At 41.5% G+C, this 26,709-nt stretch overlaps 4 protein-coding genes and 1 non-coding gene across 9 annotated transcripts; 1 reads left to right on the plus strand and 4 right to left on the minus strand.

Moving 5' to 3' along the window:
* Nucleotides 1-208: 208 nt before the first annotated feature.
* On the plus strand, nt 209-3,345 carry LOC102712211 (E3 ubiquitin-protein ligase At3g02290-like). 4 transcript variants are annotated; one of them, XM_040521739.1, is made up of 5 exons: nt 209-391; nt 1,422-1,547; nt 2,015-2,450; nt 2,542-2,651; nt 2,796-3,345. In XM_040521739.1, the coding sequence occupies exons 2-5, from the start codon at nt 1,428-1,430 to the stop codon at nt 2,820-2,822; spliced, it is 693 nt and encodes a 230-aa protein (XP_040377673.1). In that variant the 5' UTR covers nt 209-391; nt 1,422-1,427; the 3' UTR covers nt 2,823-3,345. The 4 variants fall into 4 exon arrangements, with proteins under 4 accessions (XP_040377673.1, XP_006645264.1, XP_006645265.1 ...); XM_006645201.3 differs by having other exon boundaries at nt 2,018-2,450; nt 2,796-3,344; XM_006645202.3 differs by lacking the exon at nt 209-391 and having other exon boundaries at nt 1,466-1,542; nt 2,018-2,450; nt 2,796-3,344.
* A 78-nt stretch (nt 3,346-3,423) lies between these two features.
* LOC102716002 (transaldolase) lies at nt 3,424-6,200 on the minus strand. The gene is made up of 6 exons (XM_006646571.3): nt 5,945-6,200; nt 5,118-5,289; nt 4,672-5,022; nt 4,297-4,485; nt 4,016-4,198; nt 3,424-3,921 (listed from the first exon to the last, which is right to left on the minus strand). The coding sequence occupies exons 1-6, from the start codon at nt 6,091-6,093 to the stop codon at nt 3,673-3,675; spliced, it is 1,293 nt and encodes a 430-aa protein (XP_006646634.3). The 5' UTR covers nt 6,094-6,200; the 3' UTR covers nt 3,424-3,672.
* Nucleotides 6,201-10,584: 4,384 nt separating this feature from the next.
* Nucleotides 10,585-15,152, minus strand: LOC102716283 (probable glucuronosyltransferase Os01g0926400). The gene is made up of 2 exons (XM_015836555.2): nt 14,705-15,152; nt 10,585-12,034 (listed from the first exon to the last, which is right to left on the minus strand). Exons 1-2 carry the CDS (start codon nt 14,838-14,840, stop codon nt 10,890-10,892), a joined length of 1,281 nt encoding a protein of 426 aa, XP_015692041.2. The 5' UTR covers nt 14,841-15,152; the 3' UTR covers nt 10,585-10,889.
* A 6,484-nt stretch (nt 15,153-21,636) lies between these two features.
* On the minus strand, nt 21,637-21,709 carry TRNAF-GAA. The gene has a single exon. It is a non-coding gene; the product is annotated as a tRNA-Phe (tRNA).
* A 457-nt stretch (nt 21,710-22,166) lies between these two features.
* LOC102716561 (probable glucuronosyltransferase Os01g0926600) lies at nt 22,167-25,006 on the minus strand. 2 transcript variants are annotated; one of them, XM_006646573.3, is made up of 4 exons: nt 24,655-25,006; nt 23,453-23,841; nt 23,095-23,336; nt 22,167-23,006 (listed from the first exon to the last, which is right to left on the minus strand). In XM_006646573.3, exons 1-4 carry the CDS (start codon nt 24,764-24,766, stop codon nt 22,493-22,495), a joined length of 1,257 nt encoding a protein of 418 aa, XP_006646636.3. In that variant the 5' UTR covers nt 24,767-25,006; the 3' UTR covers nt 22,167-22,492. The 2 variants fall into 2 exon arrangements, with proteins under 2 accessions (XP_006646636.3, XP_015688270.1); XM_015832784.2 differs by lacking the exon at nt 24,655-25,006 and adding an exon at nt 24,208-24,606.
* Between the last annotated feature and the right edge of the window lie 1,703 nt (nt 25,007-26,709).

The raw sequence follows: 26,709 nt of genomic DNA on the forward strand, positions 1-26,709 counted from the left end.
GAAACGAGGGTATTTTGCGAAGGGTGGAGGGCCTCACATGTCAAATTGTGGGCAGCAGGGCAGTGTCGGCGAGGCGCGAAGCTTCCAGAGATTTAAAAAACAAAACGAAAAGAATCCATACTTTTATAAATAAATATTTATGAAACAATTCCCGCACGGAAATTACCGCCTTACCCCTGCACCCCCCACCCCACCCCCACACGAGCGACGCCGACGCGAAGCCCACGCGAGCGCACCAACTCCACCTCCACTCCGGCTCCGGCGGCGCGGCACTCTCCCCCCACAGATTCCGGCAAGGTGGGGGAGAGGAGAGGGGGGGCGCGCTCGAGGCCTTGGCGTCGTCCCTCCCTGCCTCCCTCCGCTGGGCCTGCGCCGGCGTCTCGGATGAGAGGTGAGTGCCCTGAGCTCCGGGCCGGACTTTGCACGGCTCGTCGTCCTCCTCCCTCGCGGACGCAGGTCGCACCTCGCCCTTGCCGTTCTCTCCTGCCCTGTCGCGTGGAACGACGCGATTCGAGTTTAGGCCGGCTGGTGCTGCTGCGCTGCGGGGCTCCTCTCTCGCTGTTTGTTGCCTTACCCTTGCCGAGATGTGGATCGAAATGGTGGGGGATGGGAGGTGGAAGGGGAGAGCTAGCGCTTCATGTGCATCCTAGAATTTGCGCTTCGGATATAGGTGGGAATCGCGCGTGACATGCTGTTAAAAAAAAAAGATAATTCCAAATCCACATTCTAGCACTTGGACTATCAAGTCTCATGTCATGCGATGTTTTTTTCACATTCCAGTTCATCGAAATCCACCATTCGTGAGTAGTGATCTACCAATGGTGGTCTAGATTCTAATTTTAGCGTCTGATATCATCAAACTGCTGTTGATTCACCCATGCTTCCATTCTCTACATTTCCATTTCCCTCAACAATGTTGTGTGCACATCAACGGCCCCCCTATAAATTTTTTTTCTTTCTTTCTTTCATGAAGCAGTGACACGGCCAATGTTAGTATGCTAGAATCGAGATCACTCAGAGTATCTTTCTTTCGAACCGCAGACATACGAATGGCAAGCAGAAGACTGATCCACATGAACATGTTATATTTTCTTCTCCTGTTTCGTGAAACATTACCAGTCGTCCTCATAACCGACTAGTGGATTGACTTTTTCTCTGTTTCGGCTTTCTCCCAAAGCAGGGTAATGAAAAATTTACCTGCTCTCTAAAAAGAGAAAAAAAAAACACTACTGGATCACAGTGTTCTCAGTCATGTTTGGTTTTTTGCTTCGGAATTATGTGTCCAGGATATATTTCTTGAAACATCCTTTGCGCAATGCCCATGGAAACAGTGCGTCACATGGTTTCTATACAACCATCTGTCTGTGTTTTTTAAAGCTTTTAGCATGTTGGATGCTGATGCTGATTTCTGCTCTTTCCAGTGAACCATGGGTGGATTTTGCTGTTGCCTCTGCACAGATGATTTTGAGGAATATGCCCATCCAAATAACCCTGTCTATAGGCAATGCGTATGCCTGAGGAATTTTTTTCACAATGTTTTTGGTGGGGTAATGTTAGCATATGATGTTTTCAACACTTTGCATTATCTTCCAACTAATTGACTAAATTACCACCCCTTGTAGATTTCATGACTTTTGGTTACATGATGTGTTATGGAAAGTACCACAAAGCTTGCTTATGGTTATGTAATTTACTGTAAGATGTCACCACCAATAATATCCTTAGGTTGAAATAGTTGCATTGACAGTGATCTAAAGAGGCAGAATTTTTTAGACCATAAGATTTTTCTCTACCTTGCGTAAGTATTGATTGCATTCGGTTGCATATACATGCTAGATAGACTTGTAATTTATGGTCTATGGACTTTCTTTGGGCATATTTAAGATTTTAGTAATCAAAAATCATAGATGCAACATGAAACATGTGCAGCTAATTGACACGATCAGATTATGATTTATTCATTTGATCACTATATAATTTATTCTAACAATGTTACTTCCATTTTTTTATCTAGCAGTATACTGCCACATTCCAGAGGCTCGAATCTAGACCAAGCAATCCAGCTCAAGGAGCTGCTCCATTGGCATCCACTAACTCGAGTACCAATATAACTGACAGTTCATTGTCTGAAACTTATCACCTTGTGTCGAGACCTCCCCCATATGATACTGATCCTAGATATGCCCGTGTTCAAAGAGAGGGATTGGTATCTAGGCGTGAAAAGTCTATAAATCTAACACAAGAAGAGTCACTGGCTCTTAGGCGAAATGGCAGCAGCTCTGGCATTGAGCATTTAGCTGCTCAGAAAAAATGGAGTAGTACTGAACCTGAGGGTGAATATAAAGTCCATCGCTCTGAATCAACCAAGAGTTTGTCTGCAAAATCATATAACAGCAGTTTTGCAGTTGTCAATTCAGAAGATGAAGATGTCTGCCCTACTTGTCTGGAAGGTTAGAATGTTATATAACTTACTCTATATACACAGAGCATGTCTTGGTGTATGAAAATTTCTCATCCATTTGCATTGCACCCATCGTGCAGAATACACCCCAGACAATCCGAAGATTATAGCTAAATGCTCCCATCATTACCATCTTAGTTGTATTTATGAATGGATGGAAAGAAGTGATACTTGTCCAATTTGCGGGAAGGTACGATATTATGAGCTTCCATTATTCACAGTTCAAGCAGACATCAAAATCACTAATTTGATGCTGAACTTTTCATCCGTTCATATGAAATGTTATTTTCCTTGCACATCTGAAATATTCCCCTTGATCCTGATGGCGTTTCAGGAAATGGAGTTTTGTGAAACCCCATGAGAGATTTCTATGCTGGTGTATCAGTGCGCAGTGGAAGGCAAAAGATCTACAGCGTGAGATGCTGAAGAGTCTGTAAATAATACTAGTTATGTCCAGATAGATCTCTTTTCCGAGATCAAATTCTTGTGTACGGAAAAATCATGCCCCTACAAAAAACGAAGACGCCCTCTAAATTTGCCATATGAATATATATTTCTAAATGCATATTAATGGTGAAGTAGATATAATTACACAGTTTCTGTTCATCAGCTCATGGGATGCTGGTAGTGAGTGACCATACATGATACATGAGCCTCGCTTGGAGCCATTTCACCAAATTAAAAGTGCCTGGTGAACATGGACCTGAGCATGTTCAGATGCATTTCAGATTAGTGTTGCTTCCTCGAGCATTTCGAATTAGTTTTTCATTTCATCACATGGATCTGAGTATGTGGTGTCATTAAGCTCTAGCGAGCTATTTGTGTTTTATGACAGAGCTATTTGTGTTTTATGACTGTTTTACTTGCCTTTATTGGCTCTAAGGTGCTTTACATGTAGCCACTCCCATGTGCATCATTTTATTCTCGCAACCAAAATACCCTCAAATATACAGCTGAAAGCCTGAAATAAACTTGCCCAACAATTTATCAGAAAATGTTGCAAGCCATATGCCTCAGTTACACAATAGCAGCCAAGAGCACCTAGAATACAAAAGCTGACCCAGAAACTTGAGAGCAGCAACATCACAAGAGAGAGTTTGTGAGAGAGAGAGAGAGAGAGAGAGGGAGAGCGAGAGCCAGCATGGTGGCATTTATTTAGTAATCGTTCGCTTGCCAGCGCCAAAACATTTCAACTGCCCCTATCTTTGCACCTACAGGCTCACTGTCTTCTTGAGGGCATTGCCCTTCTCCTCCAAGCTCACAAGCAGGCTGTCGAAGCTCTTCTTGAAGGAGTCCACACCTTCCAACTCTAGCTGCTTGCCAACCCCATCCCAATCTATTCCCAGCTTCTCCAGAGCACTGTATACACCTTCAGCGTCCGAAACGTTCGCGTCGATTGTCCTTGAAACTGTGCCGTGGTCGATGAACGCCAGCAAAGCTTGGTCAGGCATGGTAGAGACCTGAAAAGGGCACGGTTAGCATTTTGCCTGGAATTTATGGTCATTCCAGCAAGCTAGATGATAATAAGAAGGGAATCTGTTTGTGGAAACTCACGGTGTCGGGTCCGATGAGAGGATCCACGTAAAGGGTGTCGGGATAAGCAGGGTTCTTCACGCTGGTAGATGCCCACAACAATCTCTGCTTCTTGGCACCTTTCTTGACCAAAGCCTCCCACCTCGGTCCAGAGAATTTCTTCTGGTAAAGCTGGTTGGCTAGCTTTGCCTGTGCTACAGCAGCCTAAAAATATAGACAGTGACAAAAGTCCAGAATTAGATTAGTTAATTTCGGAAGTTCTACTGTTCGGACTTAGGAGCCAGGCTGTTCTAATTCTGTACCTTTCCTCTGAGCGCAAGTGCCTCAGGTGTTCCGATCTTCTCAAGCATTTTGTCGATAAGTGTGTCAACTCGGCTGACAAAGAAGGACGCTACACTGGTCACTCGGGATAGGTCACTCAAACCAGATGCCTCAAGTCCATCAAGGTAAGCATCAATCACAGCCTCGTATCTTGCAATTGAGAAGATAAGCTGCAGAGACAAGCAATGAATTTGTTATCGACAAGCTCAGCATGAAGGCACATGGCATGCACAACAGTTATATTTCGAATGGTGCTACACTATACCAATGTTTTCAATAGTCAAACAAACACATAGAACAGTTAATAATGACTAAGGTGGAAAAAAACAATGGCAAAACTAGGACTCAGGACTTACTGTGACATTGACACTAATTCCATTAGCAATAACTTCCTTGATCGAAGGAACACATTCTGCAGTAGCAGGGATCTTTATGTAGACATTGGGCCTGTTCACCACTTTGTGCAACCATTTTGCAGCTTCAACAGTTCCCTGAGTGTCATTTGCCAGCCTAGGGGACACCTCTACAGAAACATACCCATCTGCCCCATCAGTCTGGTTGTAGATAGGCTCGAAAAGTTTGCACGCATCTTGGATATCCTTGATGACAAGTTCCCAATAAGCATTCTCTGCGTCCTTTCCAGCTAATATAAGCTGCTTGAACTGGTCATCGTATGCATTGGAGGATGAGATGGCTTTCTGGAAGATCTGCATTGTTACGGGGTCACAGTCAGCACTCAGCAGTGAGGATTACATGCACAGCAACAGCAACGATAAAGAAAATGTTAGTAATGGAGTATTACCGATGGGTTGCTGGTTACTCCACGGACACCGTTGGCAATAAGGGGCAGCAAATCGGTCACAGGACGGCAGAGGTTGTCGTACCAGGGGGACTGACCCTGGAGATCATAAAGATCATGGAGCGTTGTCCTCTTCGTTGGGGCACCATTTCCTTCCTTGGCAGAAGCCATTGCACTGAAAATTGTAAAATGAGTGTATGAGACTTGGGCTTATAACCATGAAAGTATGTACACTAAAAACTTTGCACAACTCCACAGAATTCGCAAACGCATGTAGTTGCCATGTGCCGAACCCGTTTGCTTATCTTGTATTATCTAAAAAAGTGGCCATTATTAGCATTACAAGGGGAGAAAGTTCTAAAATGGGTTGCTCCTTTTGCTGCCTATATGTTCCTAGTCGCAGCCTCCTGCCTAACCTTCTTGTGGCACCTGCTTCGCCATCATCCAGCGACAGATCCCGCACGGCCACGCATGCCATCACTATCTGCCCGAGCTACCAAGATGGTTCGGGAAATTGCGCGATCCCGACGGCCTGCTCATCAGTCGGACGGCCGCACACGCGTCCAAGACAACCCCCAACACACACAGAGAGACAAGCGGTGTAGTTTCGGCCGCGGATCCAGACACCCCACGGCCGGCCACGCACCTACGCCGCAGCGCGCCACGCGATCCCATCCCTCGATCGCTTCCAGCCACCCAGAAGCACAAATCAACAGCTCTACCGTAACCAAAACCTCACCGGTCGATCGATCAAGCAAGCGCTCCAACCAAACCAAGCAGAGCACTCCACTGCGAGAAGGAAGGGAAGGGAAGGGGTGCGGCTCACTCACATGATGGGGCTCCTGGCGCGGCCGGCGATGGAGACGCGGAACCGGCGCGGGGAGGGGGCAGGCGCCACGAACGCCGAGCGGACGGACGCCGGCGGGAGCGGCGCGGCCGCGGGCCTCGGGGCGGCGAGCTTGGAGACGGCGCCGGTCATGGCGGCGGCGGCGGCGGCGGCCGGGGTTGGTGAGGATGGGATGGGTTGGTCGCTCACGGGGGTTGTTGCGATGCGGGGTTTTGAGCTTCTCTGCTCTCTCTTTCCTCGTCGCCGTCGTTAAATAGACTGACGGATGGATAGTTCGTTTTTATCTGTATTTTTTGTGCCGCTTTTGCGTCCAGGCCCCTCCATTTCCTCGTATTAGATTTCTCGTTCTTATTTGTTTTTTACTTAATATATAATCCATCTATTTTTAAATAATTGTCACGGTTTACTATTTATTTATTTATTTATTCACTTTGACCGCTTATTTTTTAAAAATGTTTTTTTATTATGTCTAAAAATATGATATATTAACTATGTGTGATCTATAAATGGAGTATACAACTATTCAACTTTTACTGAATCCATGACCATCAACTAATTGTTTAAAGATTATTAATGATCAAAGCTATCATAATAATGATTAACGGTGGCAATTAAATGAAGATGGAGGGAGTATATATGGAGGTCAATTCTCTCTATTTTTTTTCTTTTGCCGTTGGTATATGAGTATTTCTTTTGCTGCTTTTAGGCGCATGCCCCTTCGTTTCTCTGTAGTTTGGAAATACGCCTTGTATGTTTCTTTTTTAAAAAAAATTGTTGATGTCAATTCTCTATGTTTTTGTGTCAAACACGGAATGATGCTGGCGGCCACGATGTGAACACTGGATGAATGTGAAATTGTGAGTGTTGGTGAAGATCCGAATGACTTTAGAACTGTTACTAGCAAGCGGGATGATATGTTTGTAAAAAAAATAATTTGTGAATAAATTTTTTATACATATGTTTAGCGACGTAAAAGCCAATGTTAATAAAATAAACTTTGGTAGAAAAAATCTTAAAATTAGTTTAAATTTTAAATCCTAGTTTATAAGCATAAGCAGAAACAAAAAGAAAATAAAGGGGCGAAGTTTTGGTTACTCGTTACTCGATTCCTCTGCGTATGTTTATAGTGGGGTTTTTTTATAATTAACTGTGTAATTATAAAATATTACTGTCCGATCTTTTCCTAAACTGGTTTACTCTTCTCTTCGAATATTCGGTCCCCTTTAAAAATATTCTTTTAAGATATTAAATTACATATTACACCATGAATTTTTACCATGCTCTTATATTGACTATTCTTAATACAAAACTTTCACTTTTGGCTACTAGTCCAAATTGCAGTGTTTTTGAAATAAAACCCAGTCTAAAATATAAACATTGGGTCAACAGTGGTCTAATGTAAAAACACGGTACAAAACGCATGGCCCAATATTAGAAAAGAATGGGAAGAAAAATCAGCTTGATTTTATATTTCCATTACCATGTTTTCTTGGTTTTCACATGGCTTATACCACAACATAATTAATCATGAACTAAAAATATAAATATAAACGACATTGACATGCTATGTGAAACGGAAGCAAACGGATAGAAGCAGTAAGCGAGCCGCCAATCTTTCTCCATCGAAAATGACACCGTCAGGTGATACCGTGATAGGCCAACACGTTTGAAGACTTGGAGTTAGCTTCTCCAAACAGTGACCGGTTATATCGTTTGTATTTTAATAGATAATATCGTGGACTTTTATAATATGCGTTTAACAATTTATCTTATTTAAATTTGATGCAATTATATGAAAAGTTAGATCTAATTAAATATGTTTAGTAATAAATACATTCATAACAAAATAAATGGTAATTACATGAATATTTTTTTTAAGTAAGATGAATAGTCAAATATATATAAAAATTAATATCATCTATTAATTCTGAAAAAGAAGGAGTACACGGAGAAATGGTTTTACTGCATCTGCCATGGATGATCGACACTTTCCATGCCTGGACCTAAAAAAAAGGTAATATTTTTTTAGTAAAAAAGGCTAATAACTGTTTAAAACAAAACAAAAATGAATATAACGAAGTTGGAGAGAAAGAGCACGGTGGTGGGTTGGTGTGATAAGCTGATGGTGGTTGTTGACAGCATTATTATCTAATTTATTCTTCACATAATCACACCTGTTCCTATCCTGCAAAAATATCTTCAGAGCAAAAAGAAAAAAAGAAGAAAAAGGCCGCAAGAAAAGCAGACAGGTCCCTGGAATTCCTCGTATTCAGGCATAAGACCTGTGCGTGGTGTTGTAACGTGAAGCGGCCCTTGGGCCGAGGAAAAGTCCAACCAAACGAGATCGAGTTGGGTGAACAGAACAGAGGCGGCTGCTGCAGTGCAAATCCGTCCAGCGCGGTAATCTTTTCATTTTCGTTTATACTTATAAGCTAAAATTTAATTTTTATTTATATATTAAATTTAAAGTTAATTTTAAATTTTATCATTATAGTTCATATTTTAACATTTGATTTTGTTCGCTAAAAACACTAGCATAAAACTTTGATTCATACATTATTTTTTAAAAATATGCCAATTGACATTTTTACTAAAGAAGCAAGAAGATGACCGTGTGACACATCAAACCCTGCTACGCCAACGGACATATTGGACTGGGTTGGAATCTGTTAAGATACATATTGCTACAAAAATTATATTACTGGTGTGCTCCCCTCCGGTCACGATTAGGCACCATCCTACTCCGCTTTTAGAGTAATCATTTTTAATTATTTTACTTGTCCTACACGTCAATTTTTAGCGTAATATAAATCTGGACAGTCAGTGTAGACAGGCTCTTTAGTTACTTTATTAGTGTTACAAGAACTTCGTTTTGAGAGAAGCTATTGCATTGAAATTCTAGTTACTTTACTTTATTAAAAGGTGACGGGTTTATTCAAGTTTGAGAAAGTATGGGATAAATACATTAGGGTTTGAAAATGTATGGAACAAATAGAATGAGATTTGAGAAAGGGAAGAATATTTTAATCTCTTGGTATACTTGTATGTGTGGGATGGAAAATAATGTATTTTCTCTGTTCCATATTATATGACTTTCTGGTTTTGTTTAGATTTGTATGGTATTAATGAATTTAGACACATATATATAAAACATATGCAGTGATACATGTATGAATCTATATAGACTCAAAAGGTCTTTTAATATTTTAATATATAGAAGGGATAGAGTACAAAGTACTAGTTTTTAATAGATAAAGGAAGTATCTACCTAGTATAAAAGGAGTCTTTCGTAGAATTAGATGGAGTCCTATCGCATACTATATTTTGCAAGTAAGAATATGGATAGAAGAGCAATTTGCATTTGGAGAGGGTTGCATAAATCTTGGCCGTTCGCTCCCGGATCGGACGGCTCCCACACGGTCAGGCAGGGCCATTTGAAACTTGACCTCATCCCAAGGGCCAGAATGCCCCCAATCCTACGAGTGCCCAAGTCCAACCCAAACTTGTGAGTTTTCGGCTTCTCGTCTCCTGTCTCTCTGTCGTTTACATGGCTTAATTGGTGCGTTGCCTCTACTGACACACGAAAGAACGGCTTTCAGATGTTGAGAGATTGAGCAATCCACTTTCGTCACAAATTGTTGGGATGTTTATAGACGATATATTTATAAATAAAAATTTTATATATGTATTTTTAGTGATATAAAAATCAATATTGAAAATAAACTTTCGTGAAAAAAAATCATAGAATCAGCGTTTAAAAATTCAGTTTTTGGCTCATAGGATGGGATGAACGGCTTAAATATGTTGAGAGATTGAGCAATTCACTTTGGTCACAGAGTGCGGCCTGCACTCCCTTTCCATAGTGTAGTATACTGTAGTACCAGGATTCAGGAAGCAGACACAACTTTTCATAGCAGCCAGATTGCCATAACCCAGATAGCACCCGGAAAGGAAAAGTCTTTTTAGGCCACCATGGATTTGAAGAAAAAACCACCATGCTATCTTCCTTTCAAAATACAAACATTTCTAGATTACGTAGCAGCTATTAAACTTTGTTCCACAACATAATTATTTATAGTATTATTTATACTACTACTTATCTCATCAATTATTTGGACATGGATTTTCATCCCTCAATTAGACATCCACTCGTATTACATGTCATCACTTAAAAATATGACAATGATTAATTAATATGAGATATATCACTCCACATATATGCAATTTCAATTTCACCTTTTATCATTTTAAAAAATAAATTAAAATAAAACTAGTATGCACACCTTTACTGTTAAATTTGTTATTTTTTTATAACTTGTAGTATTCGAATTTGAGCTTGCATATCTATAGAGTGACATATCTCATACTAATCTATCTTATCAAATTGTTTTAATTTTTTATGACTATTAGTGAGCCACAAGAAAGAAGTGAATATTCAATCGAGCTATGAAGATACTTTCCCCAATTATTTCCCATTAGTTTTTCCCCTCTTAAGCCCTAACTGCTCCTTCACTCTCAACCGTTTCTTATTTATTACTTTTATACTTCAACTTAATTCTGGTAAACAATCTATAAAAAATTATATTTTGAACCATCCTCGGTAATTAGAATTCATCGCCGAAATGGGAAAAAAGGGTTAATTTTCACTATAGAAATGGTGCACATTGCAACAGTCCATTCATCGACCACGCACATACATGACACGGATCCCCACCTGAAACAAAACAAAACAAAACAAAAGCTAGAAAAAAATAAATAAAACGAAGAAGAAATTAACAGAAACGAACCAAATCAATGTACATCTGTGACGACGACGATCGATGGTGCATGCATGCATGCATCGTCTTCCTCCTCGATCTCCTCTGTATATATAGCTTCGATTCATGTGTGTACGTACGTAGTGTAGTGTAGTGTGTGTATGTAAGCAGCTACCATGGCTTGAGGTCGCTCTCGAGGCCCTGGTTCCAGTCGACGCCACTGTCGCCGGGCTCGAGGAAGACGTCCTTGCGGTGCGGCAGCTTGCGCGCGAGGCCGTTGAGTATCTGGTGGAAGGCGTCGCCGGGCCTCGCCGGCTGGTGGAACAGCACGGCCTGCTTCATGGCCGGGCTGGCCAGCAGGCGCTGCTTGCGGATGACGTCGTCGAGCGGGATGGAGGCGAGGATGGAGTCGAGCCTGGGCACGTCCTCCTCCGCGACGAACACGCTGATCTGCTCCCAGGGGATGGCGTCGGCGAAGGGGAGCACGATGTCGTCGGCGATGATGACGGGGATGCAGCCGAACACCACCGCCTCCACCAGGCGGGGGCTCCAGGGCGCCCACCCAAGCGGGCAGAGGCAGAAGATGGCGCGCTGCATGTCCTCGTAGTACGTCGCCGGGTGCTCCGTCGAGATGTCGAACAGCGGGTTGTCCTTGAAGTTCTCCCACACGGCGGCGCGCGCGCCGCGGGCGTAGTACCCGCCCTCGGGGTCGTTGCCCATGTCGTAGAAGAGGCCCCGGAAGTAGACGAAGATGGAGCGCGGCGTGGCCGGGCTGATGAGGTGCGCCTCCATCTTGTGCGGGTTGGCGTAGGGCGGGATGGTGATGGAGCCGTCCTGGAGGCACGGGTGGTTGCGCTGCCCGAACGTCTGCACCAGCGTGGCCCGCCGGAGCACGGGGAGGACGCCGCGCTCGATGGCGCGCTCCTCCTGGTAGTGGAAGCAGGCGCCGAAGTCGTGCGGCGCGAGGAAGAAGTGGTCGGCGCCGCCGGTGCGGTTCCAGTAGGGCCAGGTGGTGGCGACGTAGTGGACTGCGCTGCGCATGATGCGCGGCGCCCGGAACGGGAGCGGGAAGCCCTGCGGCGTGAGGTCGCAGGTGGTGTACGCCGGCGTGTAGAACCAGTCGGCCTCCTCCGGGTCGAGCGTCCTGACGGCGCTGGAGAGGAGGAACTGGTGCATGAAGATCTCGGCGGCGAACATGTGGTGCAGGCACCGGCTGTCCTTCGCCAGCAGGTTCAGGTTGTACTTCCGGGGCATCTCGTACACGTACACCTTCAGCTTCCCCACCGGGTCCTCCTCCAGCACGCCGCCGCTCTTCCCTGCATGCACATCATCCCACATCCATTTTTAGAGCGAATACAATGACAGCCTGTAAACCGGCTAAATGCTCAGGTGGAGAAGAGATGGAAGAAGAGAGAGGAGAACTGGATAAGCGAATTGTAAGCTTACAACCGGTTCGGTTACAAGAACCCAAAAAAAACTCTACAAGAGAGATAAGAGGGTCATGTATTAAGGATGAATAGCTAATTACTATGTAGGTGGGCTAAGAGAAAACTACAAAAAGTCTTACGGCTGGCTTGCTAGCTATATTATTAGGCTTGCTCTTATGGACTTTATTTCTCCTTCGTGTCATAATTTGCATGCAAATAATACATGCAGAAATGCGCAGTACATTGTTCAGTAAATGAGTAGTAACATGGTGTTGGTTTTACAGGATCAGTTTCAGGGTTAATTGCCAGTGGAGTTCAAAGCGGTAAAATTGTGGCAGATGTTCAGGTTGCTGGTTTACATCATTCAGTTTCGGTTCAGAAACAGCGAAATGGGAGGAGTTTGAGGGAACAAATGAGAGAAAATCTAAATGTTATGGGTTTTGCTGGTTCTATTTCAGCACATCCACAACCATTCTTCCATTCTATTACTTATTTCTATGTGTTGTTAATTTGCAGGAGAAAATTACATGCCGCAAAACACGTACAATGTTCTGCAAAATGAGTAGTAGTAGTAACACGTTGTTGGTTTTACAGAATCAGTTTCAGCTGTCTTTTGAGTTCAGAGCAGCACAATGCGCAGCCAGATGTTCAGGTTGGCAGTTTACATGATCATTTTCAGCATCAGCTCTTCAGCTTCAGTTCAGAACAGCAAACGAGTATAGTAAAATTTAATGCTGTGAGTTATACATACAGAGGAATAACAGGATCAGTTTCAGCACCGACTTTTCAGTTCAGAGCAGCATCTTTTCAGTTTCGGGCAACTAATTAGGGCCTATTCCTTTTGGAGAAAAAACAAATGATTGGATTTCTATGGAAGTCATTTGATTTGTAGGGATGAACTACATGAACAAGAAAAGGTTTATTTTCTACATGTTGTAGAGAGAAAATATAGGGAAATTTCATGAATTAATGTGGACATACATTTCTATTCCTACACCTTTTCTATTTCTATGAGTAAAAACTCCTACAAACCAAATAGGCCCGAATGAGCCAGATGTTCAGGTTGGTGGTTTATATGATCAATTTCAGAATCAGATTCAGTTAAGAACAGCAAAATGAGTAGTACAATTATAATGTTGTGGCACGCCTTTTTTAGTTCAGAGCAGCTAAATGTGCTGCCAGATGTTCAGGTTGGTGGGCTGACATGATAAGTTTCAGAACCCCTGCACGTCCCCACCAACTCCAGTTCAGAATAGTAAAATATAACTAACCACTAGCATAAACGTGCAGATTAGTTGGAGGAAGTGACTCAATAGTGGCAGTCAGTAGTTCACCAACCATAGGATCTTGTGCTATAAAAATCAATCCCTATCAACTGCTAGCTACTTTCGTGGAGTTTTATGCGTATCCTATTGTTGTTAATCACCAACCAAGGCAGGTTGTTAGCATGTCCGATTCAGGAAAAAAAAGAAGAAGAAGAAGAAGAAACAGAATCATTCATCAGCAGCCAGTGAGTGGGCGACCACTGCTCAATTGAGCCACACTTTCTTCACTTCTTATGCTACCAAATTTCCAGATCTCGCAGGAGCTAATTTTCAGATTAAACAACACTAATCTGCAGGTTAAACAAGCACAAGTTGGGCTCGTGCAAGTTTGGTAGTACTACAGCGCTGCAGCGGCGCTCCTCACAAGAAACGGCAATAATGGCAGCCTTTGCCTCGATTCCTGAGGCAGCCGCGCTTCGGATGCGTGATTACGAAGGGGATGGATGGCGCAGAAAGAGGAGAACTTTGGGGGTAATTAGACACAGATCTGAGCCATCAAGCATGGTGGTGACCGAATTTGTGATGTCCATTGATGCAAAATGCAATGTAGTAGGATTAGGATAGTGTATTAGTGCCACCAAGAAACTGTGCTGGTAAAGGCTTCACCTACCAACCAATTCTGGTGAGGTTGCAAGCAGGCAGGTTGGTGGTTACTGGAGGAGTTGGCCATTGCTGTTACAGTTTACAGTTACTGCAGCTGCTGCACCCTGCAGTGCAGTACAGTGTCTTAAAGTTTGGTGTGCTGTGTGTGCTGGCCACATGGTGGATCACCTCATCTCCCAGCCTGGTGTGATGATTCACAGGTGAGCTAAGCTACTACTCCAGAATTCCAGATTGATGTTGCAGGCAGATGTGCAAATTAGAATCGATAGACCATAAATTGCATATTGGTGCAAGAAAGCAAGAACCCGAGTGGTAGAATGATGGAACTGAAAGAATTGGGTGTATGAAGCTGTGAAGCGGGAGCAGAATTGGATGGGATTCGAAGCAGCTGGTGCTATCCATGGCGATCAGGGCGAATGCAGGTTGAGCAAATTAAGCAGGCGACATTTTGTGGCGAATTCATCGGCGGCGAGCGGAGCAGCTAGGCAAATCTGAATCTCGAGGTGGCTGTCGATCGGGGCCACCTCGAGACGCCATCGACGGCGACGCCACGACAGAATCGAGAATCCCAGCAGAGAGAAAGAGAGCACGAATTGGCAGCTAGGTGAGGTTAGGTGGGCGGCGAGCGTACCTGAGACCCTCCCGTGCTCGGCCGCCGCCGCCGCGTCGGCGAACGGCGCGCAGCAAGCAGCAGCCGCGAGCAGAACGGCCGCCGCCGCCGCCGCCGCTACGGCGGCGCACGGCGTCCTCCTCGTCGCCCCCCACATTGGCGCTGGTGTCGAGCTCCGAATAGCAGTACCCCGCCGCCCGCGGCCACTTACCGGCGCGGAATTAAGCCCCACGCGTCGTCGTCGGCGGCATGCACGAGAGGTCGAGGTGGAGCAGCAAAAAAAAGGGGGGGGGGGCTTGATTTGGCCTCGCGTGCGCCGCTGTCTCCTCTCTCCGGGGAGCCGCGAGGCTGGAGCTGAATTAACAATGCGAGGTGGAGGAGGAGGAGGGCGACGAGGTCTTGGTGAGGGAGGCGAGGTGGAGGTGGTGGTCAAGCTGATGAGCGAAGCAGCAGCGCGGAGGAGAAAAGAGGGGAGAGAGAGAGAGGGGGGAAGAGGAGGGGAGTTTTGGTTTGCTTGGGTGGCGTAGTACGCAAACAAGCGACGCGACGCGACCGCCGACCGGGTCCGGACGGGTTGCTGTTGATGCGTAGGGAGAGGATTTTAACCCACGGATATCCTCTCGCATGTTATTTAAATAGTTATTAAAAAATTTAAAAAAATTATAAAGATACGATATATCACTAGTTCAATATAACTTCTATCATTCCTAGCAAAAATAACAAATATGACTGTGAGTATCATGTATACTATTCATATTTCAATTTGTTATTTTTTATGAATTGTATAAGTCATATTTGAACTTGCATGTTTATGTAGTGATATATCTTATATTAATCTATTTTTATAATTTTTTTAAAATTTTTTTAATAACTATTTAGATAGAATACAGTAGACTTGAATCAGAATACTTGAATCAGAATACTTTCCCCTGCCGGTTGGGATTCATACTGTGTTTTCGCACCCGTAAGGCCGTAATCATAGTGGGTCGGTGATTGTTTGCCTTTACATCAAACCGTATATTGCAAGTAAAATATAATTTATAAATAAAAATTTTATATTTTTTATTTTATAAAAAGACTGAAAAATAAATTTTAGTGAAAAACTCCCAAAATTAACTCCATATTTAAGTTAAGAATTTAATTTTTGGCTTATAAGAATAAGTAGAAGGGAAGAGATGATGTGATATATTTTTTATTAAAATTTACTACGAGTATTTTAATGCCCGACACTGTTTAATTTTAGTATATATTTGATATTCGTTTTATTTTTTTATAAATATATAAAAATATTAGTTATAATTAATAAATCTAATGATAAAATAAACTATAGTTATGCAAGTTTCTCAGTAAGACGAATAAATGTCAAAACTTCAATGACATTAACCGTTAAAATACATGAGTTACGTCGATATAACTCCAAAGTAACATGTAACTTGTATCCCTATAGATAATAGAAATGAGGCTACCATTTCCGTATCCCCAAAGGTAAGCCAGCTATCTATCACGGTTAACCGGCGGTATTATTAGCCTGGAAGCCCGGTTGGATTTGTTTACGTGCTGTTTAGATTGAGAAATTCTTTGGAAGAAGTGTCACATCAAATGTTTGACTGGATGTTGGAAAGTGTTTTCGGACATGAATGAAAAAACGAATTTCACGGCTAGTCTAGAAACCGCGAGACGAATCTTTTGAGCCAAATTAATCCGTCGTTAGCACATATTGGTTACTGTAGCACTTATGGCTAATCATGAACTAATTAGGCTTAAAAGATTATCTCAAGATTTCTTACATAACTGTGCAATTAGTTTTTTAGTTTAACTATATTTAATACTTTATTTAGGTGTCTAAAAATTTGATGTGATGTTTTTGAAAAAGAAATTTGAGAACAAAACAAGGCCTTAATCTCGCCCGCCACAATCACGCGGCGCGTTGCAGCAGGCAAGTGGTCCGTCACCTGCTCCCGGACTTGCAAAGTCGCGTGCGTGCGTGCCGCCATGTGAGGAGGAGCTGTAAAGAAGAGGGTGTGGTGTTGCGAAAACGTGGCCGTGTGTTTGCCGTGCCGTTACGACGGCGGTTGAGTCCTTGTAATCCTACAAAACTTTAGGCCCATTTGAATCGAAGGAATAAAAAAAATAGAGAAATAATATAGGTTTTAATAGGAACGTGGGTGTAAAATAGAGGATTACAGAATACAGAAAAAAATATAGAAATGATCGTTTAATTAGACTATAGGAAAAATACAGGAATTTAAGGAGAGACAAAGACTCATTGGATTTTTTTCCATGAGGTTTAACCTCTTGTTAAATTTCCTCTAAAAGGAAGATGCATTTCATAAGATTTCATAGGTTCATTCTTTGATTCAAATGGCTTTGCAGGAAAAATTTCTATAGAAATAAAATCCTCTAAAATTTTTATGAATTTTTTTCTTTAAATCAAAGGGGTCTTAGTTTTAGCATATGTATGGATAAATATAACAATACGTTATAAAGTTAAGTTGGGTATAGGTTGGTGGAGTAAAAAATTAGGGACGGCTCCTACGAAAGAACTAGCTCTGCGTATATAAAAATACATTAAATGTATAGGTGATAAAAAAGATAGAGTATAAAAATTGAGTTATATTTGACCTTTATATGTGTTCTCTAATATGAGCTTATTGTTATTGAGTTGAATCTTACATATATTGATATTAAAGTTGGAATAGAGGCTAAAGTGCTCTTCACTTTTTAAAACCTTGGTGTAATTGTTTTATACTTTTCAAATCACAAGCTACTTTACCAAATGTCAATGCAATGCAATGGTTACTTAAAAATAAAGTATTTATGGCAAAACAAATAAGACCAAAGATGAAATCTTTCATAACAGTCGGAGTATAAGGGATGTTTAGATCGAGAAAATTTTTAGGAGCAGTGTCACGTCAAATGTTTGACCAGATATCGGAAAGGGTTATCGGATACGAATGAAAAAACGAATTTCATGGCTAGCCCGCAAATCGCGAGACGAATCTTTTGAGCCTAATTAATTCGTCATTAGCACATGTTGGTTACTGTAGCATCTATGGCTAATCATGAACTAATTAGGCTTAAAAGATTTGTCTCAAGATTTCTTCCATAACTGTATAATTGGTTTTTTGATTCATCTATATTTAATGCTTTATTTAGGTGTCCAAAAATTTGATGTGATGTTTTTGGAAGAAAATTTGGAAACTAAACAAGGCCTAAATCTACTTCATCCGTCCTAAAAGATTTTATTTTAGCCTGCCTTACCCGTAGCAATACATAATTATAAAGATAAAAATGACATTCGTTTTTTTATACTTTAATAAAATTATTCTCTACTTGGCTTTAGATGTATTCGTAGGAGTAGAGTTTACGTGTATACGTTCTTTTCTTAGAAAAGAGTGGAAAGAGAAAGAAAGAGGGAAGAAAGAGAGCGTTCATCAATTCAATCATGTGACAGTGATGGCGACGGTGTGCATCGCATCATGCATCATGCATGCGTTGCTCATCTCAGCAGCAGCTGCTGCTGCAGAGATGCGTTCCAGCCTGCGTATCTGCAACCAGAATTGTTTACCCTTGGATTCATCGACCGCGGCCAAATTTAAATTTTTTAAAATTATTTCTAAAATCGATGGGCATGTTTTTTTTCCTTATCGTGGTTTATTTCTCAAGATTAACTTATAAGTTAAAAACCATATGTAAAAATTCATATCGCTGAGAGTACAACCAAACACATATCCAAAAATTTGTTTCTAAAAATCTGCTTTTACGATTTCTAATTATATTTTGATACATGGATGTATTAAGGCCTTGTTTAGTTTCCAAAATTTTTTCCAAAAATATCATATCAAATCTTTGGACATTTAAATAAAGCATTAAACATAGATGAACCAAAAAACTAATTGCACAGTTACGGAAAAAATCTTAAGACGAATCTTTTGAGCCTAATCAGTCCATGATTAGCCATAAGTGCTACAATAACCAACATGTACTAATGACGGATTAATTAGGCTCAAAAAATTCGTCTCGCGGTTTCTAGGCTAGCCGTGAAATTCGTTTTTTCATTCGTGACTAAAAAACCTTCCGACATCCGATCAAACGTTCGATGTGACCCCTTTAGCAAAATTTTTTTTGCCAACTAAACAACCCCTAATTTCTTTCTTGCCCTCCACGTGCGAAAAGCAAAACCCTTCGGTCACGTGCCGTGCTCTGTGTGCGTATTTAAAATGCTAGTACCACTGCTTTGGAGTATTTAAGTTTAAATTTTAGAATTGAAAAACATATTTATCATCAGTTGTGATGTTAAACCTTACACGAAATGTGCGAGAGCAGCGGCCTAATAAGAGTTTATTTGTAGCTCCTCTTATTTGTTTTGAAGAAGCAGAAGATAAATACATTGATATTTAAAAAAGTGAATGGTATACATTACCGTAACTTGGTCTAGATATACGTGAGATAGGCTAAAAACGAAGTCATCTTTTAACGGTGTTAGCTTTGTTTGTTCAAACAGTCCGCAAAAATGCGACGAGCCTCATCGTTTGGAATATATTAAGAGCAAGTGAAACGGCTTATCAGTAATTTAAAAGTAATTTATGAATAAAAACTTTATACTTGTGTTTTTAGCGATTCAAAAGAAAATACTAAAAAATAAACCATGATACAAACTTTGAAATTAACTTTAATTTTAAAATTAGCTTATAAACATAAGCCAAAAGATAATTGGTTGCAGCGTATATACAGTGCAAGATTGTTCTTTTCTCACAGTTTTGACGGTGTATGGAGCTGCCATTGTTGCTCAGAGCGTGCTGGTATGGTACACCGTTGTTGATTGTACTACAAAGTTTTAGAATTGGTGTTTGCCAGAGTCATTAACTCCATCCATGTGATGCCAACACCTACTAACTCTATATTCTATTCTGTGTACGGGTGTTTAATTAGTAGGAGTATGCACGGGCCATTCTCTGTCTTGAAAGATTTGAAATCGCCGGCGGTGTTTCGCTTTCAGTTCACGGAAAATTAACTCTTGTGGTACAGGTGTACAACGGTGCTATGCTTTTCCGCGACTCCCCTCGTCCAATAATATACACTCCCTGGTAGAATAATAGTACCTCTGTCCAAACAAAACTTCATTTTCGATTTTGAAGTTTTTATTTCTATTTAATTATTCGTCTTTCTAAAAAAGTATTAAAAAATTAGTTAGCGTAAAATATTATTTATGTTTTACCATATAATACAAAAATAATTACTACAAAAAAAATATTTCAAAGAAGACAGAGAGTCAAACATTGTATCCTGAAACTAAAAACTAAACTTATTTTGAAACGGATGGAGTATTTACCTTTACCACTTATTGCTCGTTCTAAATAAATTTATTTTTTAAGTAATCATTGCATTGAAGTTTATAAAAATAATAATAAACAAATACGTTGAAACTAGATAGAATGAGGTGTAATTGTACCGTGATTAGTGTTGATATGTATTAGATGAGTGAAAAATAAAGTTATTTTAAGATAAAGGAAGTAAGGTATTTCATCATTCAAATTTGTTTCAATATAAGCGATTTTAGGATTCTTAAAAAATGCTTTGATAATCATTTATCAGCTTTTGTATTATTTTATTTCTCATGTATAACCTTTTTAGCATAACAATACTTTTTAAATTTTTAGAGAAAAATATAGCCTCTTATATTATAAGACGGACAGAGTATTCCTCAGTCAGCTTCATCTTCAAGAAAAGACACAGGTGTGGCAGCCCGGCCGGCAAAAGTGAGTGAGGTTTTGATTAGATAAAGCATTGATCATCGCTACGTGAGAATGTGAGGTGCCTAACAAGCGCTGATGGTGGTAGAAAGAGGTTGTTTATTTGCTTCACTGTTCTCTATATTAAAAAAAAAGTTTATTATTTCTCTCTTTATTAGCCCCACGAAGGCATTATATATCTTTGGAGCATTTAATATATTAAAATTTGATAAAACAAGAAACATATGTATTTGAGTTTGGAAGAATATGGGATAGATACACATTAGTTTAAAAATGTGAATGACATTTTAAAATTTTTGGTTTTATATTAGTATATATGGGATCGATCTTTTGGAATGGAGCGAGTACATGATAAGCACAACACAGAAAGATCTTATCAAAGCTTACCATTTAGCTATTTCAAAATATAAGTATTTCAAAACGAGTTATAAAATATACTGGGCACCCTAGACATGTCTTACCAATAGAATGGTATTTATATTCTGAGACAAAATAAGAATGAACCCATTGTTTTAATTACGTTTATATTTATAAGTCAATGTAAATATTAAACTTAATTTCGAAATATATTTTGAGTATTTTTTCTCATATTTTAATTTATAACGTGTGTTTTTAGAACGGTAAAAATACATACACAACAGTTTTATATGATTTATATAATTGCTAATATACCGGTTCGTTTTAAGTACTTGTTATAAGCGAAATGACGAGGATGGATCTGTTGCTGGAACAGCAGCGTAGGCATGAAGATATTAATCCCCCACGATTAATTGGTCGATTAAGATGGAGACATGCGTGGGCTGACAAGACCATCACCATTAACAACATCTTAAGTCCCTAACCTTGGTAGTTTTGTCAAGATTACGACCGCCCAACGCGGGGAGGTTGGCACCTTAATTTCAGTGACATCACTGTGCAGTTAATTTAAGAACATGGAGGTTGACTACTACCAGTAGTTAATTAGCTGTGATCCTGGTCCTATCTGCTTGTATTTATATGGTTACAGTCTAGAGTGACACATTGCGTTGACAAAAAGAATTGGAAGTTTGTTAGCATGGCTGTCGCACAGGCGCACAGCAAAGCAAGGCAATCGTTCGCTATCAGTCTGTCACTAATGTGGAAAAAATGCAAGTGGTACTCAACCGAAGAGCAAAAAACTATATACAAGAAAGTTTCAAAATGATAGAAAAAAAATACATTTGCGGTGAGCGTGGATCGAACACGCGACCTTCAGATCTTCAGTCTGACGCTCTCCCAACTGAGCTATCCCCGCTACCTGTCTTGTTCTCAATTATATTCAGCCTTAACTGAATTAATTCTGAACTAAAAATGACCAAAACCATCCTTCCAGTTCCAATTGAATCATAACGGCGGCCCGTTTCGAAGAGCGTGTGGGCCGGAAATCGATGGCCCTGAGAACAACATACCCATCCCCAACCCAATCCACAGAGAGAAGCTACAGTAATCCAACCCAATCAGGCAATCAGCTTATCAAAGTAATCCAAACCGACCCAGTCTGCTCATCAAATCCATTTCCTTCCTGCGTGTTCAATCCATCTCCCAAACCAGTAGACAAGCAGACACAGACTCAGCACGAGCACAGTGCAGAACAGCTCACCATGCAAGCAGGCAGGACAATGTTGGTAAAACCCTCTGCATACCCCAGCAAACAGTGCTGCGAGATGGCAGATCAACCCTCCTGGATTAGGGCTCTGGATGTTGATTATAACCTTACTTATGTTTGCCCGTTATAAATCAGCAACGTGTGATTATAATTATATGGTACAACACCTTCATCACCTATAGTAGAAGTGGTCTAATACTACAGGAACCAAAAAAAAAACAAGGGGCAGGCAGGCACATCGCCACAAAAAGAAGCAAGGCAAGGCAGTAGGAACTACTAGGAAGGAAGACACATGAGGCTTTACATTTAATGGCTTGGCTTGGTTTTGTTTTGCTCATCATCGGTCTCTCGTCTGATCTGGCCCTGAATGTGCTGTGCGCACAAACAGGCGAGGACAGCAGCAACTATGTATGGTGGGTGAGTGCATCTGACCTACCATGGCTTCAGGTCACCCACCGGGCCCTGGGTCCAGTTCAGCAACTTCTGCCCTGGACTCAGGTAGACGCTCTTGTCGTGCGGAAGCTTTCGCCCCAGCCCATTCAGTATTTGGTGGAAGGCGTCACCCGGCTGAGCAGGCTGTGGGAACAGCATGGCCTGCTTCATCGACGGGTTTGCTAGCAACCTCTGCTTCCGCAGGATCACCTCCATTGGTATCGATGTCAGGATGGTGTCCAGCTTTGGGACGTCGTCCTCTGCCACAAATACACCGATCTCGTCCCATGGGATCGCATCGGCAAAAGGTAGGACGATGTCGTCTGCAATGATCACCGGAATGCAGCCAAACACAACGGCTTCAACCAACCGGGGGCTCCATGGAGCCCAGCCAAGAGGGCACAAGCAGAAGATGGAACGCTGCATGTCCTCGTAGTAGGTTGGTGGGTGGTCAGTTGAGATGTCAAAAAGGGGATTGTTCTTGAAGTTCTCCCACACAGATGCACGGGCACCTCTGCATTGCATAAAGCAGGTTTGTCAAGACTTTCAGGTCACAATAATTCATTAACAATGCCTACGAGGTACATGCTCTAGGCACTCACCTTGCATAATAACCACCCTCAGGATCATTTGCAGTATCATAGAATAAACCACGGAAATAGACAAAGATGGATCGAGGTGTCTCTGGGGGAACAAGGTGAGTTTTCATCTTCTGAGGAGGAGCATATGGTGGGATAGTGATGGATCCTTCCTTGAGGCATACATGATCCTTTTGCCCAAAAGTCTGGACCAGCGTTGCACGGCGAAGCAATGGCAGGATTCCTCGCTCGATGGCCTTCTCTTCCTGAATCACGGGAAAGCCAAATGCAAATAAGAATCCACAGTTGAACATGTAAAATGGCAACAATTGGTACATCATTTGATATACACTAGTTCAAGGTCAATGGTTCCTTGACGCACCTGATAATGGAAGCATGCTCCAAAATCATGTGGCACAACAAAGAAATGATCTGCCCCCTCTGTCCTGTTCCAATAGGGCCAATGCGACGAAATAAACTGAATTGCACTTCTCATAATCCGTGGAGACTTGAATGGCAAGGGATGACCCCAAGGAGTAAGATCACATGTCGTATATACTGGAGTATAGAACCAATCAGCTTCCTCCGGGTTCAAAGTCCGGATCGCACTTGACAACAGGAAGCGATGCATGAAAATCTCTGCAGCAAACATGTGGCTGAGGCATCTGGAATCTTTTGCCACCATCTTCTTGTTGTATTTGGTGGGCAACTCGTAGACATACACCTTAAGCCTCCCGACAGGGTCATCTTCCAGCACATCACCCGCACTCCCTAAGATTTGGTCCAATATACAATGAAAAAAGGTAAGAATTATGTAGTGTGATAGCAACCATAATTTGACAGGCCTAACAGCTTTCCCTTTTTCTTTAAGCATAGCACAAGTCAAACTGCGTCAATTAGTTATGGAACGGCTAAGAGTAGCTTACCAACCAGAGTTTATTTTAGTGTGTTGCTGCATAAACATGATACAGAAAAGGAACACTACAATGCGAAAACACATGGCAATTCAATTCGAGAAACTCCTAACCATTAGATTGACCGGGTACACTGACCGGTATACTAGTTCAGTAATTCCGCCCCACTTGCTTATCAACTAATGCACCAACCAACACAATGATTCACAGGATTACTGCTCACCTCATTGCATAGAGTTCGAGCAACAACCATCACAGAGGCCGATAGATTATTCAATGGCAGGTGAATCGAGACGGCAACACGGAATGCAGGAGGGATCGCGTGGAGGCTAAACCAAAGATCTTGGGGTACAACACTTGCACATTCATCTAGCGCTAGTAAGTAATCTAATCTTGCTTAGCAGCTAGTGGCAGATTCTCTCGGGAACTGGAACTAGAACAGATAGAGCTAGGGCTAACGATCGATTCCATCCAGCACCACCAGCAGCAGATCCGGGCTTGGCTCGCTCGTATTCCCCAATAGATTGGTCAGATCCCAGCGACCAGGATGCAGAGACGAGCACGGATTTCCTCGGATCAAACCCCGCGAACACAAACATTGCCAAAATCACACATCGAATCGAACCAGAAACAACAACAACAATAGCAACACAGCCTTTGAACTGCGTACCTTCGATCCTCTCGGTGTCCTGCCCACTCGCAACCTCCCAAGTCGCAGCTAGAAGCAACGCGAGCGCCACGGCCGCCGGGAGCAGCCGCGGCCGCCGCAAGGCGAGCGCCATGGCCCCGCCCGCCCCGACTCCCACCTTACCTCCTCTCTCTGACCAAGCTCGCTCGTCGAAAGCCCACGACAAAAAAGAAAAAAAAAAACAACGGAGAGAGAGGCGGGTGCTTCCCGGAGGAAGTCGATGCGGCGGCCGGGGCGACCGAGGAGCCGTGAAGAAGAAGGGGAGGGGAGGGGAGGAGAGCTCGCGAGGAGGAGATGGAGAGGGAAATGGTGATGGCGATGGCGGTGGCGGTGGAGGCTCTCGCTGTCAGTGATGAGCTGTCGGCGGGGAGGGGAGGTTGGTCCGTTGGTGACGGGTTCCCCTCACCGCGTCTTTGTACGGTATACGGCCGCATCCTACGTATACGCAGGTATCGGTATAATGGAACCAGCTAGAAATCACGTCTAGGGCTCAGATATATCATCGTGTCATAACTCTTTATAAATTTTCATTTTATGAAATTTTTGTACAGAATCTATACGGAGTTGGGGTTTCAGGGATGCCCTGTTTCGTCTCTAGGTATCTCATATACGCTGCGGTATTTTGATGTTGTGCGTATGTGTGCAAGGTGACAGCCTTTCCGGGTAGTAGTGTCATTGGTCACGAGTAACGAGTGGCTGCCTAACTAAGTAAAATAAGTTTTAATTTTGATATATTAAAAATAAAAATTATTTGATTTAGTTGAATTAGAGTCGATCTTAAATAGCCAAGGAACTAACCTTCGTACGTCTCAATGGAGGAGGAGTATCCACCAATTTAACTCCCCTAGCGACTCAAGGAAACCATATGGATTTTAAATATTTTGCGGTGATTTTCATACTAGTATAATTGCACGTAAAATTATATAGACTTGTAGTGCTTTAAGGTTACTTCATTTGTTTTAAAATATGTACTCCGATTAGTTTAACCTTAAAAAAGGTATACGCTCCGGTGTCGTGTGGGCAGTAGTAGTTTATGTGCAATGTTTGTTTGTATAAAAAAAGGAAATACTCATGTTTGGGAGTAAAAGGGTAGATTCTGCATTAGTTTATAGAAAATAATAATTTACCTATTTTTTAACATGGTGGAATCGTTTATTGTATGTTTTTATCTAATTTATCACTTCTTTTTAAAGTCACTAAGAACATGCCTATAAAAGTTTTACATATAAAGTATATTTTGGTTTGTAATAAGACCTATGTATCGTGGGTTTTTCTTGGCGTATTTTTTAAAACTTTTACAAGGTACATTTCGTCCAAACCATTTCCATATAAAAGTTTCTCGTGCGACGTTTCTCAACCAATGTTCATACCTTTTACTAGTTAATAATTGTTTATACGTTAAAATAGCAATTAAAAAAGCCAGATAATCCAAAAAACTAAAATGCTGGTCGCTTTCAAATGAGGCCTGAGTAACTGATTAGTCCAATATGCTGGCATGCACCCATCACCAGCTGACACCCTCACCCTGGTGTAACCGTGTACTAGCTAGTGTCATGGAAAACTACCGACTTGGCAGTTTAGTCGGCCATTTAATCGGTGACGGTAGTAAAACCGTCCCATATCGATAATATCGATATGGTCGTCATTTTACGTTTATAAACGTTAAATTTTCGTATTTAACGATTAATCATCTGTTTTTCCGTAATTGTCCGCATAATCCGTATAAATAGAAAAATATGTCGCCACAATAGCTAACATATCTAGACTCTATATATTTTATTTTGGTATGTTTGACATTTCTATCGTTGGCAACTAATTATACTTATATTTGTGCCTATGTTTACTACCATTTATATTTTATTATATTTTTTACAATTTATAATAAAAATAAACTAAAAATATTACTATTTGGAATGAAATTCTAGCCTTTACACGACATGATTATTTTTATGATTGCTCAAATTAATAATGATATAAATACATCTATTTTATATGATCTTAGAAGTTTAAATATCCGTAAAAGAAAGAGTAATACTA

This window comes from Oryza brachyantha, chromosome 1 (genome assembly GCF_000231095.2).
Source record: "Oryza brachyantha chromosome 1, ObraRS2, whole genome shotgun sequence".
Lineage (NCBI taxonomy): Eukaryota > Viridiplantae > Streptophyta > Magnoliopsida > Poales > Poaceae > Oryza > Oryza brachyantha.

Coding starts and splice junctions, on each gene's coding strand:
- LOC102712211 (XM_040521739.1), top strand. CDS start 1,428: ATGGGTGGATTTTGCTGTTGCCTCTGCACAGATGATTTTGAGGAATAT. Junction 1,548..2,014: donor TTCACAATGTTTTTGGTGGG/GTAATGTTAGCA, acceptor TTTTTTATCTAG/CAGTATACTGCCACATTCCA. Junction 2,652..2,795: donor CTTGTCCAATTTGCGGGAAG/GTACGATATTAT, acceptor ATGGCGTTTCAG/GAAATGGAGTTTTGTGAAAC.
- LOC102716002 (XM_006646571.3), bottom strand. CDS start 6,093: ATGACCGGCGCCGTCTCCAAGCTCGCCGCCCCGAGGCCCGCGGCCGCG. Junction 5,023..5,117: donor GAGTAACCAGCAACCCATCG/GTAATACTCCAT, acceptor GTAACAATGCAG/ATCTTCCAGAAAGCCATCTC. Junction 4,486..4,671: donor GAATTAGTGTCAATGTCACA/GTAAGTCCTGAG, acceptor TTGTCTCTGCAG/CTTATCTTCTCAATTGCAAG.
- LOC102716283 (XM_015836555.2), bottom strand. CDS start 14,840: ATGTGGGGGGCGACGAGGAGGACGCCGTGCGCCGCCGTAGCGGCGGCG. Junction 12,035..14,704: donor CGAGCACGGGAGGGTCTCAG/GTACGCTCGCCG, acceptor ATGTGCATGCAG/GGAAGAGCGGCGGCGTGCTG.
- LOC102716561 (XM_006646573.3), bottom strand. CDS start 24,766: ATGGCGCTCGCCTTGCGGCGGCCGCGGCTGCTCCCGGCGGCCGTGGCG. Junction 23,842..24,654: donor GGACACCGAGAGGATCGAAG/GTACGCAGTTCA, acceptor ACCAAATCTTAG/GGAGTGCGGGTGATGTGCTG. Junction 23,337..23,452: donor GAGCATGCTTCCATTATCAG/GTGCGTCAAGGA, acceptor CCCGTGATTCAG/GAAGAGAAGGCCATCGAGCG.